Source organism: Gadus chalcogrammus, chromosome 9, assembly GCF_026213295.1.
Source record: "Gadus chalcogrammus isolate NIFS_2021 chromosome 9, NIFS_Gcha_1.0, whole genome shotgun sequence".
Taxonomy (NCBI): domain Eukaryota; kingdom Metazoa; phylum Chordata; class Actinopteri; order Gadiformes; family Gadidae; genus Gadus; species Gadus chalcogrammus.
Window position 1 is genome coordinate 14,788,380 of NC_079420.1, and position 16,201 is coordinate 14,804,580.

At 45.2% G+C, this 16,201-nt stretch overlaps 1 protein-coding gene across 2 annotated transcripts; it reads left to right on the forward strand.

Moving 5' to 3' along the window:
* Positions 1–71: 71 nt before the first annotated feature.
* Positions 72–16,194, forward strand: bcl2l13 (BCL2 like 13). 2 transcript variants are annotated; one of them, XM_056599166.1, is made up of 7 exons: positions 72–245; positions 1,033–1,230; positions 3,823–3,930; positions 4,093–4,249; positions 4,390–4,462; positions 4,734–4,862; positions 13,687–16,194. In XM_056599166.1, exons 2-7 carry the CDS (start codon positions 1,101–1,103, stop codon positions 14,752–14,754), a joined length of 1,665 nt encoding a protein of 554 aa, XP_056455141.1. In that variant the 5' UTR covers positions 72–245; positions 1,033–1,100; the 3' UTR covers positions 14,755–16,194. The 2 variants fall into 2 exon arrangements, with proteins under 2 accessions (XP_056455141.1, XP_056455142.1); XM_056599167.1 differs by lacking the exon at positions 72–245 and adding an exon at positions 274–474.
* Positions 16,195–16,201: the final 7 nt, after the last annotated feature.

The following is a 16,201-nucleotide window of genomic DNA, read 5'->3' on the forward strand; positions in this document are numbered from 1 at the left end:
GTTCGTTATCTTCTTGTCATCTTCATTACAACAAAGTGCCCCTTGTGTAATGCGGACTAAATTCCACACGGGGGCTCTCTGTCCAGTGAGAAGCGTGAAAGTGCCATTAAAGCACATAATGTCCTACAGATAGCTTATTTTTGGGGGAGTTTTGAGGAACTCTCTCCATACAGTCAATGGGTTGATCCCATTCCCCTGTCCCCGATCATTATCCACCAGCACCGCCACACTGCCTTTGTACAAGGGTAAGTCTATGAGCTTAAAATGTATCGACCTAGACTAGCTGTTCTCCATTCATAGAACACACACTAAGCTGGTTCGATGATATGTATATATAAGTTTTGTCAGTGGACGGGAAAAGGGGGTGTGGTTCGTAGCTTCAGAAGAATTATCTAGTTGGCTAGGCTAACGTTAGCTTCTTGCCTCAGAGCGATCCCATTTGCCGGCGGACCACTGGCAACACACTGATAACTGGTGAGGTGGCCCACGTTGTCAATCCATTGCGATAAAATGCTTATTTGTTAAAATCTGGTGCGAACTTCAAATTTTCTTGCTTGGGGCTTTTATACGATACATATCTTTTATAATTGCAGAACTGATATGTGTGTGTATATATATATATTTGTCATCCCACGTGTCTGCCAAATAATGTTTGCTTCCAGTTGAAGTATGATTATACAACACATCAACCGCGTTTTAGTTTCTGATACGGGCCTTTTATTTGACTAATAAACATTGACTATATGGCATGTGGTAGATGTATTAGTTTCCCCTATCCACAAATGTCACAGAGATACTTTTAGGTCTGTGAAATGTCTTCTGCATCTTGTGTGTGACAGTTGTTTCAATGCTGAGTGCATGACCACGACTGATGTAACTAAGCCCACATTTTAATTGTTATGGAGTGGACCTGATGGTTTATTGGGTTGAAGTTATATTATATATAGGATGTTATTACATTGCACAAAAGGCGACAGCATCAATAATGAAATATAAATAATGACATTCTATTTGTGTACTTTTGTTCCTCAGGTTAATCCTGTCCAGCATTGATTGTAACTACTTAATGTGCTCGAGAGAGTCTGAAGGACACCTGTTCAATGGCTGCCTCTGGCTCCACCTCACCCCCCATTACTGTGCCTTATGGTTTCCATTATGAGACCAAGTACGTTGTACTCAATTACCTTGGACTCCTGCCCACCAGATCACATGGATCCACTGCAGCTCAAGGTGAGAGGGAATGTAACATCTTGGAAACGTTTTCACACATGCACTCCAGAATGATGTAAACAGTAGTTTGGCTATAATGTAAATCAGTAGTATCAGTTCTCAATTATATAAAGTGCAATATTCTGCTGTACGACAGTTCTATTTAAAGTGATTGTTCACTAGTGTGACCTGTCTGTTGAATAGTCATTTTCACACTGCGGCTCTAACACCGGCCTGGTGGGATGGTGAGACCGGCAGCTCTGTCATGTAGATGTGCTGAGTCTGGAGTTTAGATTGTTGCCTGTGTTTCTGGCAGGCAGAGAAACCCACCATAGCTGATGAGACACTTTCTGAACTGAATCTTTGACGCCATGTGCCACTGTCATGCATGTCGCCATCTTTAGAAAGACCTGTATAAAATATTTGGACTCATAACCATCAATTGATTACATTAATGAAAAGTAAGTGCAATACTATCTTTCCAAATCATGGAATGGTATTGTATATCTTTTCAATGATATGGAGAGCCTTTTCAATGAAAGGAAGTTTTACTTATCCTATTTTGAGCAGGAATGCTGCTTCAAGCCAGACTGCTGAAGGCATGCTATACCATGCTTTTCATTTGGTCATTGGTCACAGGATATGAGTGGAACTTACTATCCCATATGCAACACCCTCGGGCCAAATAAACAAGGACAAAGGGGGTGTATTGATGAATAGCAGGGAGGGCGTCACTATTCTCTCTGTCTCTCTGTCTCTGTCCCTCTCTCGCCTGCATGCCAGGAATGGGTGGAGAGTGGAGACGAATGGCTGATCCTCTGCTTTATGCTTGACCAGGTCTGAGTTCTGACAGCCTGTCATATGTCATTACCAGAGGATTACTCCAACGCAGCAGTGGTGCGTGAGAGGGTGGCTGACTAGCAGCCCAGGCTAAATGCTGAAGCAGCACCCTGCTTGTGGAAACAAACCATCATGTTTGTGTGCTCGTCTGGGTTCCCCGGACACGTGAGCGGAGGAGTGGAAATGTTTACCACTCTCCTTCGATGTTCTCGACACCTGTTCATCCGATGGACTTCCCACTTGGCAAGTGTATTGCCAAAGACCCAAGGAAGTGCAGTGGCGAGTGTGAAGTTGTTTAGAAGAGAGGTTCTTGAGAAAGCGCGCAAGCCTCCGTACCGGAAGCCAAGCGACCGTTCCTAACAGGAACGTTTTGAAGCAGGTTTCGAAATGGGCACGAGAGTTCCTAATCTAGCTGAATAATAGCTTCCCTCTTAAAAATATCCCTATCCAGTTAGTGCCTAACTACCTGTCAACCATGCACAGTTAATCTAATGCTAACTCCACTCATTCATAATTTGCGTAGGTATGAGGGAGTGAACACTGTCTGTTTGGCAACCCCTGTTCTCTCTCTCTGTCCCCAGCATTCTAGGCGGAGCCTCGTTGTGAATAATTTACTGTAGCATGGACCTGTGCATTCATATTGAACCCGATGGTCATTCTAGTTGCACACCCCTCCATTCACAGTCAATAGAGGTACAAGAGGGCGTGGAAATTGGTTCACCAATACCACGAGTCCTTTCACGACCAGCCATGCTGAGTTTCCTAACAATGGTGTCATAATGTGCTGCTGTTTTTGTAAAGATAAAATGCTATCACATCGGTGTGAAATAACCGAGTAAACCACGTAGCCGGCGGGTCGGGGGGGTTGATGCAAAGTGCAACATTGATTGTCATCCTTCCCATGATGAGTAGACCATTGGATAGCTGGCTTTTACCCTTGCACACGACAAAGAGAAGCCTTGACCTGACGATTTCCTTTAAAGGGACAGTGAACCCCAAATCGTCTTTCATTTTGTTTTAAACAAAATGTTAATAGTTCTAAAATGATCTTCATCATAATCTTAGAATTTTGTCACTGTTACCAAAATATGACGTAACTAATCGAGAACGGGCGTAAAATCCTATATTTTTGCCAGTGTCTGTCTACCAGTTTGTGAACATTCCACTCTGCCATGATTGCATTCTATTTGTAATGGCCTATTTGGTGTGTGTGTGTGTGTGTGTGTGTGTGTGTGTGTGTGTGTGTGTGTGTGTGTGTGTGTGTGTGTGTGTGTGTGTGTGTGTGTGTGTGTGTGTGTGTGTGTGTGTGTGTGTGTGTGTGTCTCTGTCTCTGTCTCTGTCTCTGTCTCTGTCTCTGTCTCTGTCTCTGTCTCTGTCTCTGTCTCTGTCTCTGTCTCTGTCTCTGTCTGGGCGGCAGTTGATGTCTGCATCCGGGAAAGGATGAAGCTTCTTGGATGCTTGCAGTATAATGCCATGGTGTGGCCCAATGCATATGGGATATTGCTGGTGATAGCCATGCGGAATACATGCACCCACTCCTTCCTAGAAATCTCAGACCAAAGTGCATTTTTGCAAAATCTCAACCTGCTACAAGCTAAAACAGGGTGCTCCCTTACACATTAATCGTTTGGTCTGATATTGCTATTCTGTGTTTGACTTCATATTATTTTAAATGTAGAGTGTACAAGTGTGTATTGATGACATTTATTTTGATATTAGTAGTGAGCTTAAAGATGCAAATTAAAAATACTGTGTGTGGCACGTTTATCTCAGGAGATGTCCAGATGTCTGGGGACGAACAGAGTGAGAGAGAGAAGAACAGAGCGATGAAGGGCCAGATAGAGGACGAGCTGAGACAACTGGAGGACGAGATTGCCGCCTGTAAGGGAGTGAACACGCACAAACAAGATGCCTCTTCCACATGCTCAGACTCATAATCAATACTGATACTATTTTACCTGCACCATTTCTCCCAAAATGTGTGGTGTGTATCACCTTGTCTAACCTCGTCTCTGGCCTCGGTGTGTCTCCACCCATTTACAGCCTTCTCCAGCACCGGCTTCGACCGCCTCTCTTCGCCCGTGTTCTGTCCTCTCAACCCGGAGGGCTCCATCGAGGACTGCCTGGCGGCGCTGGGGGACCGCGTGGCCAAGGACCTGGGCTCACGCCTGGCCACCGCCGTGCACACGCTCCTCAGCAGGTCAGCCTGTGTGGAGCCGTGTGGGCCTGGGGGAACATGGCAATGCTCTTGAGACTAGCCAACGCTGATTGTTTTAGATTTGACCTATAATCGTCCAGATCAATTTATGTTTTTCTGCCTGTTGTGCCTTTGTTTTTCAGCTCCCTGGACTACCAGAGCTTCAGAGAAACAACACTGGCTGTTTCTATACACACACAGGGAGGATGGGATGAGGTAGATTGCCTCCAATATGAAGCCACATTCATGTTTATTTATGTATCTATATATTATCCTTTTATCAACTTGCAACAGTGCCTTTGCAGTGATGCTCAATACTGCAAACACAACACAATTCCTGAAAATCACCACATTAGAGGGAAACCAAATTCCAATATTGCAGGTAGTGCAATACACATAATTAGCAATACAAAATAAAACTACCTAAAAAAAGTGTTTGTACGCACATATGAGCCTAATCTGGCCTTGTGTTTTCTCCCTCCTACAGGTGCTGGTGCCCCTAGTAATGCTCCAGGCCCTGCAGAGCGAGGGCACGGCCCTGGCCTCTCTGCTGACAATGGGGGTTCGCTATCTGGAGGAGGCTGAGGCCGACTACATCATTCAGCAAGGGGGATGGGTGAGGGGCCTTGCACCACACCATGAAATCATCTTTCATAGGCGGAAATATTTTTACAGATCAACCTTTATTGTTGTTTTTATTCTATTCTTATTCTATCTATCTCCAATGCTATTTAAGTTTGAGTTCTAAGAACATGAATTTGTTAACAAAAGAAAAAATGTCCCCCTTTGCCAAGTAGAAAAGGAAATACAATAGAGGACACGCAGCTATTCCCCTATCTGAGTCAAGTCTTTACACTGTAATCACTCCGTGAGGTTGCTAAGCAATGTAATGTCGCATGCACGTGTAAAAGTGTGCTGAATGAATGTGTCCGGTGAATGCAATGAAGTTCCACACATGCATGTTTGGAAGGTGCCTACGAAATATAAATGCACGAGGTCTGTATCCATGTATAAACCAGAAATACATGAACTATATCTATTCTACCACGGGATTAGCCAGGTAATACTACAAGCCAAGGTTTTAATATGGTGCCACACTTAAAGAAAATTTGTTACCGAGTCAATGAGGCTTGAACGAGATTAGGATTTGTACTGATGATTTGGCCCACAATTGCATCTAAACGTGCCTCTATAGTGTTTAAGTTTGTTTGATTGCGTTTGTAGTTTGCAGACAGATTGGTGCCTAACTTTTAGTGCATACTGTTGTGTAAGTGTTTCTCTTGGTACATGTGGGTTTATTTTAAAGATATTTTCAAGGTACATCATAGGTATACGAATTCTGTTACTCTCCTTCCTTTTGATGATATGTTTTCAAACTTAATACTTGGGCGATTATGTCATCATTACTATTGCTTGATGTCTTCAGCTCACAAATTGTTCAATGTTACAAACAATTGTAGAAGTTTAAGATCGCATTGATCTTACTGGACTGAGTGAGTACTAAATTGTATAGAGATGATTGAAGTACACAATTCAAAATGACCACTAGAGGGCGGTGGATAGCCAGATTTTTGAATGCTCCGATTAATAATCACAAATCCTTATCTGTAAACTGTAAACAATCAGGATGTAATCTTCATGAATAACAAACAGCACTATAGCAGGATGGGACATTTTCTTTGAAAGTTGCGATGGTTATTGCAATTTACATTCAAAGTATTGACGATGAAATTAGAAAAAAACTAAACACAACAAGCCTAAAGTTCAAGGCTTGTTTTAATGTTCCATTCAAGGGAACTCTCTGTTTCTAAAGTTTTTCCAAACCTTGTCACCTAATTTAAGCGAATCATGCCTTTTTAGTAAAGATTAACAGAAACTTACAAGTTTGGACTGGGTCGTCATGTATGATCAGTGAAATACGGTTTATTTGTACAGTCCTTCCCTATGTTTACAGTCTCAAAGGGCTGTAGAGGAACACGCATTGGACAGACCAGTCATGATACAAACTTGTGCTTCTGTCAGGCATTCAAGAGACTGTCACTGGTTAGAGAGAAAATGGTTGAAGTGGTTTGAGAACCGAACATATGTAGTTGTACTTATCCTTCCAATTACCACAGACGGACACGCACACACACTTTCTTATTTGCATTTTTAATTTCCCGACTCATGCGTTGTCCTGGCTCAAACAAACATGGACACATAAACAATACAGGAAAAGCAGGCTCACATGTTGACAGTTGATAAAGGTTGGTAGTACTTGTGTTCCTCCCTTTTATTATTCACTAATCATGTTGATTGGATAGAAAAATAATTTGTCTGCGAATGCAAAAGGTACACATGCGTCTTTGCCGCACCATTTGATTTCATGGGACCATCATATCCCAGAACTCGTCTCCTCTTTTCAGGTCTTGTGTTTAATCAGTGAGTTCCTGTGTGACGCATCAGGCATTGAATCCCTGTAAATGAGGTCAAACTAAAGTCGGCACATCATCCGATGCCTTGGGCCACTGGACCGGCCACCATTATGGCCTTTAATCTCCCTCCATCCAACCTTTAGCTCAAAACGTGTTTAAAGGTAAATCATTTCACAGATCATGGCCCCACTCTCGCATGTTATGTCACAGTGGGGAGGGAGGGAGAGAGAGAGAGAGGGAGGGGGAGAGAGAAAAAGAGAGGCAAAAAAGGGGAGTGACAAAGAGCGAGATACAGAAGAGAGATTGGGATTGGAAGGATGGGCGGGGTGAGGGAGAAAGGGGGTGGGCTTGGGGAGTGGAAAGGGGTTCGGTGCAGCCTAGTGAAAGCTCCATTGGTTTGACAGCTGCCTGCGTGTACAATTCTACTCTTCCTTCTTTATTAACTCTCGTTGAATTCGTCTCTTTTGGGAGCTCCACCTCCTCGGTCCGTCTACAGAAAGGAGATCTCACGAGTAACAAATAATTCAGGTAGGGTCTTGTGTTCCTAGCTTGGCTCTGACTGTAGAGGTAATGAATGCAGCGACGCATGTGTGCACATAGGTCATAAACAATGCCCTGAAGGACCTTTTGTTCCTCAGCATAGCTTTCAGTCGTTGTTTGTACTAATGTGTGTACATAAAAGTTGAACTGACATATTTTTTGTAGACATAATTTGACCTTTGTTAGGCCCTCACATTTTACACTGGACAGTTTATTTATACAGTAGATACAGACCATTTATGATGTCTATTGCTGAAGGAACGAATGTAAGGAAAGATGTTTCTCTCGTGACAATTGGTCCTCCATATAAGACTGTTGAGTATCCAACCGATGGCTCTATATATATATATATATATATATATATATATATATATATATATATATATATATATATATATATATATATATATTAGTTATCTATCTATGTTTATATGCTTCTCTGTTAAAGAAGTTTACTTTTCCCTTTAATTGCGGTAGACGCAGTGCAAATGTGAGGACACAGTGTCCTTTCTTACTGAACACACACACACACACACACACACACAGCATTGTCTTTGCCTTTGGTATTGCCAATGTTAATTACATCAGAGTACAATAAGTATTATGACCTTAATGTGGTGTTCACTTCATTGGGCTGCAACAAAAGGCGAATCATAAACTGAGCACAGATGGGAGGGTCAGAGAAAGGGAGGTGTGTGTCGGGGGGGGGGGGGGGGATAAGATGAGAAAAATCATGCGTAGCTATTTTAATAGATTTGATTCAAAATAAGGTTGGATTGATTAAACTTAGCAGTATACTGATGGTAATGAACAATGGGATTGTTTGGTTCTGGCCTTGCCGGTCAGACAGGCTGATTGAGGACTGTTATTACAGCCCTTGTTGGATTTGATGAAAGGTCCATGTCTAGCCAGTGGCAATTCATGGCCCAACCCTACGTAGAGGTCACCCGTACAATGCAAGATGGCGTTGCTCTTGCTGATTTGGTAGGCAAAGCTCAAGGTTGACGCCTGACAACGCGACAATAATACTGAAACTCCCTTTAAGAAGGCTGTTATACTAAAACATTTGTCAGAATCGGCAACCACCCTATGTCTTCCAAACAAGGGAGGGTTGCTGGGTAATATTTTTCTCTTCTTGTAACGCTGGTTGGAGTGTGTCAGGACCCGTCTGGTGGCATCTTGCAGGACAGATCCCACACGCCCAGTTTATGTAAGCAGCGTTCAGCTGCAGGGCGGGACATGTATGCTGTGGCGCATCAGCCCTTCATGAGACTGCAATATCACTGATTAGTCCAGGCTGAAGAATCCACCCATCGCCCTCATAATCCTCAAACAGCCAGGGTAGGCTGCCCTATTTGTGGCGTGCACATGTCTGCCATGGAAAGAAGACTGGTCGGTCGACTAATAAGGTCAAACAGGCCCACATTCATTCAGCTTTTATTAAATATCAATCACACCTTTTTTCATGAATGACACACATGCGTGTGGCAGTCATGACTGTTTTCATGACTGACACACGCATGAAGAACAGGTCTTTAAGTTAGACGCAAGTTCCCTCTGTATTTTTTCTGATGAAAGTTTGTACATTAAATGCCTGCCAAAGTATATTTTGATACTTTTTACATTTAATTTCTATTTCATCCTTACTGACCGCCAGAGGCGCTGCTTCAATCGCTGAATGATCCATCTCGCGCATGGGCAGTTCGAGTTTTAATACCAACAAATTCACCTGTGACCCCTGATGAGAAATTGTTTCGAAGAGGAGAAACAACGGCTCCATAATATGGAAATGCTTCGGGTTTAAAAAAAACGATGAGCAGCCGCTGCAGGTCATCTGTAGAGAGTGTAGCAAAACCGTTGCGGCTAAAAGTGGAAGCACGACAAATCTGTTCCACCATTTACAGCAGCAAATGTGTTGGGGGCGCCTTCTGGTGGCGCCCTTAACTAATTAATTAAAATATACGAAACAAGCAAGATTAAACCAAACATGTTCCCAAATTGAACGGAGAAGGGAGAGGGCAGAGTTCCTTAATGGCACAACCAATGTTCTAACTGGCAGCTATTTGTGTAACCTTCAAGGTGTTCCATTCTGTTGAAAATAACGATACAAAATCACATGTTGCAGTCATACTGACCTGTGTTTTAATAAAAGTGCCTGCAACATCTCACATGTGGCTTTTGACTTACAAAAAAAACATTTATCCCACTCTAGAGGCAATGCCGAGATATATAACGTATAGCGCCATTCATCCAAAAAATATCGGGATATAAAATTTTGCCCATATCGTGCAGCCCTAGTTAGCACAGTCTCCTCTCACTGAGGCGTGCAGGAGAACCCTCCGCAGTGTTCCAGTGGAACCTGAGGAGCTGTTTGGCTCTGCAGCTCTAGAGGCGCTTGAGCGAACAGTCCAAGCCAGAAAGACTCGCCAGCAGCCATCTGTGCTTCAACGAAGTGTGCCTCCTCCTAGCAGACCTAGAGGTTCTTCAGCTGCCCCACAGCCCAGCTCTCACCCACAGGCTCACCCCAGTGGCTACCTCAGGCCTCAGCGCCCACGTCCAAAGCCTGCTCAGCAGCAAGCCCAGGCCTTTCGGGCCCCAATGCGACTGCCCTCGGGGCAACCTCAGGTCTCATATGCTGCCTGTCGTTAGAGGCCAGGGGACCCGGCACTGAGGGCCAGGGGCCGGTCGTCGGATGCTTTTCCCCGCAGCAGCTCAGCTATTGGGCTGCTTCCACCAGGGACCCGTGGGTGCTTTCCACCTTGACCCACGGGTACAAACTTCAGTTCCGACGCCGGCCCCCAGCCTGTGGCCGGGTCAAGATGACAATCATACACAACCCGGCAAAAACCCAAGCCCTCACCCAGGAGTTGTCCGCCCTCCTGGACAAGGGTGCCATTGAGCCAGTAGATCCCCTGTTGCAACCCGGGGGGTTCTACTCGACTTTCTGTTAACAAAGAAAGATGGTGGACTCCGTCCTATCCTCGACTTGAGGAGTCTCAACAGGTTCCTGAAGATCCTGAGGTTCCACATGCTAAGCACTGTAGAGGTTCGGCGTACTGTTGCAAGAGGGGAGTGGTTTACATCAGTAGACCTGAAGGATGCCTACTTTCACGTTCCCATAGCACCACAGACAGTTTCTGCGGTTTGCTTTCAAGGGGCGACATTTCCGGCTCTCCCTTTCGCCACCGTTGTTCACCAGGTGTGTGGCGGCAGCCCTCTTACCCCTGCAGTCGCGGGGCATGAAGATCCTGCCATATCTTGACGACTGGCTCATCTCTACGCCATCCCAGTCTCAGGTGGCCCTGGACACGACGCATCTTCTCTCCCATGTGGCCCGCCTTACGACCCCCACAAGCACAGCGTGCCCCACCATGGGATCTGCACCTGGTGCTCGATGCTTTATGCTTGCCTCCTTTTGAACCCCTGGCTCAGGAGGAGCTGAAGTGGGACTCTACTAAAACTGCCTTTCTCCTCGCCATCGCGTAAGTGAAGCGCGTCGTGGAGCTTCGTGCTCTGTCCGTGAGTGACTCGTGTCTGAGGTGGAACTCAGATGGCTCAGGGGTTACCCTGTGGCCGAATCCAGCTTTTCTTCAGAAGGTTCTGTCATCGTCGAACGTCAACCAACCTGTCCGCCTGGCACGATTTATCCCCTCGGAAGGGGAGGACAGGTTCAAACTGCTGTGTCCTGTGCGGTCTCTGAGAGCATACGTAGCTGCGACCGCAGGCATTAGACGGTCGGACCAGCTCTTCCTCTGCTATGGTGGTCCTAGGAGGGGCTGTGCTCTCTCCAAGCAGCGATAGTCTCATTGGGTTGTGGACGTCATCACCCATGCATATAAAGGAGGTGGTCGCCCACTGCCATCCGGGGTCAGGTGCCACTCTACCAGGGCTGTCTCAACATCATGGGCTGCCCTGCGGGGCGTGCCCCTGGAAGACATCTGTGATGCAGCATCAGGGAAATCACCATGTACCTTTTCCAGGTTTGAACGTTGCCACTCCCCACCCGTTGGCCCTGGTCCTGTTGCCCGACTCTGCTGTTTCCTCTCAATGAGGTATGTATTGGAGTTCCTTGTGACCTTGTTGGTATGAGTCATCCAGTGCTTGAAGCACTGGTCAGTAAGAATGAAATAAAACGATAGTTACGTATGCAACTACGGTTCTATGAATCCTGGATGACCGCCAGAGCGCTCTGTCACTCAGAATCCTTGTGTACTCACGAGAAGATTCTGCAGGAAGGGATCCCCTCTCACCAGAAGATATAGGCTGTCCAGAGCTCATCAGGGGTCACAGGTGACTTTGTTGGTATCAACACTCGACCTGCGATTGCACGAGATGGATCATTCAGTGCTTGAAGCACCGCCTCTGGCGGTCATCCAGGATTCATAGCACCGTAGTTACATACATAACTATCGGTTTTCCGGAAATTAAAATATCGCTCATTGTCAGCGGTATTGTGAGTTGGGGTGATGGAGACCTTATATTGGTTTCTCTGTGTGGATGTCTTATTCTTGTCCATCTTGTCGATGGACATTCTTACTATTTCATATTTGTTCATGGTGTCCGCCATCTTGTGTTAGCAATACATTTGTTTGTTGTTATATTTTCCCCAATCCAAAAAAGAATCCTCAGTTTGTGAACTGAACAGTTCTGCCAGAGCCAGGTTGAGTTGAATGCATTCAGTCGTCTGTTCAAATTAGGAGCTAGAGTAAGAGAGAAGGAGGGGGAGGAGACCTTCGCCTGGGGACAAAAACCCATTTGAGGTCAACGTTTTACATCTTCTTAATATAGGCGGGCCAGCACTACATTGCTATCAAATGCATGCACGCACATAGTGGCTTTCTCTGGGCGACCAGACGGATGGTGTTTCATTTGGTAATGCGCAGTGACGTAGAGGTGACCTAACGGTGTAGTCGGTAGAAATGGAGCACTTTCAACACTCTTTCTGCTGCGGCTTAGCCTCAACCGTGATGAACCAGCCAGGATATAACTTTATAGAGGACTTATCGATTCAAATCACCCATAATTGTTCATGTTGAGAAATGAACAGGACAATCGATCTACTGTAGAAAAAAAACAATTCAGTGTTAGGTTGAAGTCTGACCAAGGCTGTAAAACAGCAATAAATAGGACACTATTTTTGACAGTCTAAATGACATGTTTAATATTGTGTACCATTGAACGATGAGCGATACAATACTCTCACTTTTGTTTTGTTGTTCTGGGTGCTAGGTTGCCTCTAACTTTACTAACTGCAGTTTGCCTGCCGGTGAAAGGGAGGCGTCTAAGTCTGCAAGTATTTGTCTTAGGGCAAGGGCGGAGACCACAACCTGACAACAGCTTAGGAAAAACACAGCCTCAAAGGAAGTTTAAGAATGCAACATAAGCTTAAGGTAGATAGTCTTTTTCCTTTTTAAATTATATTTGTAATATTTATCTTTTGAAAAGGGCTGTCGGCAAATTGTAAGACATGTTGTGTTATTTTATTTTATTGTTCTCAGATCTAATCCATAATTGTAGAACATTGTCTTCCAATTGTTTGGGTATTTCTTGGAGGAAGAGCAGCAATTCAGTCTCTGAATCTGCTTATATTTGAAGATGTTCCACATGAGTCCCAACATAGACGGGGTTATACCAAGTAGAACATGTGTATCACATATTGTAGCTTTCCATATGCTTCTATAGTCAAGTCTTTCCTTTAAGTCCCAACTTACTCAACATTCTGGGGCATTTTTTATTATCAATTTGCAATAGACCATTCATAAAGAGATTAAATCAGAGCTAGGAGAGAAAACACTTCTTGTTGGTGTTGCGTAGGGTTATTTTTATTCATTTATTTAATAGAAATGTAAAACGACACTGCTCTCGCTGATACAAATCTGCTGACCTCACGACTGCTGGGTAGATGTGGCCGGAGATTATCCTTCCTGATGTCTCTGCTCTCTGGTGTGCGGCCTCGTTAATCTTTCTGGAAGCATGTCCTTGAAGGGATTTTAATATTCAGTGGTTGAAAACAAAAAAAGTGGATTGAAACCAATCATGTTAGTTAACATATAGATGTTATCTACAGCTCATTTTTACATTTAGTCATTAAGCAGCGCTTGGATCCAATGCAATGTACGATTGAGGCTGAGAACAATGAAGGCAAGAATTAGTGTCACTTCAATGGGCACCATTGTGTTTGACCTTGAGTATACATGTAGTTGCCCTTCGCTCTGGCACACTGTGTGTTACATGCGTTTGATACAAGGCTTTTATATAACGGAGTGTCTCGTCACAGATGGCCCCTTTGTGACGAGAGGGTTCATCCACTAGGTAGCATGAAACTTGAATAAGATTTGCATTCACATGATTTATAATAGCTTCCTTAAATGTATTATTTTTTTTTTGTCATTGAAGTTTCTTGCACTTTTTGGTTGATATCTTCAGCGCTGGATGTACGTACCGCAAGTCCCTTTTGGACTAAAGCGTCCCTCTGCCTTCCCTCAGGCCACCGTGTTTACCCTGGCGGAAGAAGAGGAGCCAGGCGTGACCATCGCCGGGGACAGCAACGACATCTACATCCTGTCCGGAGAGCAGCACTCGGACCAGCTCAGCACACCGCCCTCCCTGTTCTGCGCCGAAGACAACGGCAGCGGGCCCAGCTCCTGGCAGACGGAGAGCCTACCTGCGTCCCTGGCCGGACACGAGTCCTGGGCCCACATCGCCATGACGGACCCCGAGGACGCCAAGAGCCTGGACAGCAACGAGGGCGCGGCCCTGGCCGAGGAGCGCAGCGACAACAACTCCTCCAACTCTGACATAGTGCACGTGGAGCGGGAGGAGGCCGAGCTGCTGGAGGAGGCGGGAGGAGCCGCCGAGGAGCCGGGGCTGCAGGAGAGCATGATGAGCGTCCTGGGGACGGAGAGCGATCTGGCCGAGCTGAGGGCCCAGTTCAGGGAGCAGAGCCCTCCTCCTCCGGGGTCGTTCCTGGTGGAGTCCACCAGCGCCTCGGTGACCCTGGGGGAGCCGGTGCTCCTTGAGGCGCCAGAGATCTTGTTGACGGGGCCCTCTCTGGCCTCCTCCGAACCAGAGCCACGGCACCAGGACCACGACGCTGCTGAAACTGTCGCTCCCCATGTCGGGTCCGAACCCACACCTTTGGCTGTTATTGCGATAGAGCCAGACCCTGAGCCAGAGGTGCAGCATGCTGCTGACCTAGCTCTTGGGGAATTGGCAGCCCCGTCTCCAACAATGGAGACCTCCACCCCGGCTTCCATGGAGCCTCAGCCCTCCCCAGAGCCAGCTCCAGAGGCAGAGCGAGATGAAGTCCCTCTCCAGGCGGAGGAACCGCAGGCCGGGGTGCAGATTGTGGAGGATCCTGAGAGTGTGGTCCCCAAAGCTGCACCTTTAACCCCAGCGGTACCTGAAGCCCCTGTGGAGGCCCGGCCCATAAAGCCTGTGGAGCAGCTTGAGCCGGAGCCCGACTCAGAGTTCCCAGTGCTGCTGTTCGGGGGTGCGGTGGTGGCTCTAGCAGCGGTAGCAGCCTATGGCGCCCTGGCCTACAGGAGGAAGTAGAACAGAGCAGCCATTTCTTTATCTCTCCGCCCTCAGGGAAGGACCAGTTTAAGGTGGATGCAATGTTCCAGGACATCAAGCTAGAAATAAAGTTTGATGCCCTTCTTCCAACAAGTTGATTTGGTTGTCATAAGATTAGGCTGTTTTTGGTTTTGTTTTTCTTCGTCTGTGATGCTTTTGAATGTTTAAAATCTGGTACAGAGAATTCACTTCCTCAGAGACCCTGGGTTTATGTCCTTCCCAATATCCTACTGTGTACACAGAGGTTAGTGATAACCTGTACCTCCTTCCCTTGTCTTTGTATTTTTTTTCCTATTCAATTATTGAACACCTGTTTGGTTGTGTGTCTCCATCGATTGGAACTAAAACTGGAAGTTGTTCGGATTTATGTTTTCGAACTATTATGCGTCTCTGGATTTCTTGGAGGGATTGCTGTTCGGTGTCAGATATTTTATCAAGCTTCCGCTGTTCACCATATGGATACACAACTTGGCTTCCTTAAGATTTATCAGCAAATCTTGATTCCTCTGAAAGACATAAAAATACTTGGCCAACTTATTATTATTTTTTCAATCATGCTATTTTTTTTCCTCAATTGTTGTATCTGGTATATTTTAGAAAAAAACTGGCCAGCTTAGAGATTGCATCACGTGACATCTAAGGTTAAATATTACTGAAATAGTGAATTCTGGTGAATAAGACCCAATTCATAATACCTAATACGATTTGATTTAGACTTATGTTGTATCCACTGCCATGCCAGCATAAAGATAAGCAGGTTCTTGGTCTTGAAAAGCACTGCATAAATGTGTATAGCAGAATATGTTCACTTCCCGTCTTCTGAGTATCATTCAAAAGTTAGATTTCCTTTCCTCAAACACGTCCGATTAGCGTCTTTGTGCCAGTGAGGACCCATTTCCGATAATTGCCTTTCTAGTGGCAACCCGTAACGTGCCTACCTGCTACCTTGTACTGTGACCAACCCGATTCATTCTCCTGTCTTTGAATATACGTTATTGACCCAAATGCAACAAAATAATTGTTCTCCATAAGTGTAAAAAACTTAGGGTTTCATATACACCTGGCGTTAAGTACCAAACTTTGATAAAAAATATGCAATTTTGTCAAATTACACTGCAATATTGCTAATTTGGCCGGAAAACATTCCTGTCTGAGTTATAACTGTTTGGCATACCCTAACTCACTGCACAATTGTTATTCACAGATTGTCTGTTCAATTACTTGGTAAGACAATCCAAAAGTTATTTTAAACAACTAAGTGAAGTTATCAAAGAATCAAGTCCCATGAGTGAGGAGTATTTCTTAGCATCTTGATGAAGAGACAATGCTGTTGACAAAGGTCAACCTACGATTCCTGAATGGGTCAAATGCTGTACAGTGGAAATAAAGGAATACAATTCAAAGAAATGATTTTGTTTTTCAATCG

Excerpts from the sequence above, each read along its gene's own strand:
- bcl2l13 (XM_056599166.1), top strand. The coding sequence starts at position 1,101 with ATGGCTGCCTCTGGCTCCACCTCACCCCCCATTACTGTGCCTTATGGT. Across the intron at positions 3,931-4,092 it reads GGAGGACGAGATTGCCGCCT|CCTTCTCCAGCACCGGCTTC; the intron begins GTAAGGGAGTGA and ends ACCCATTTACAG. Across the intron at positions 4,463-4,733 it reads CACAGGGAGGATGGGATGAG|GTGCTGGTGCCCCTAGTAAT; the intron begins GTAGATTGCCTC and ends TCCCTCCTACAG.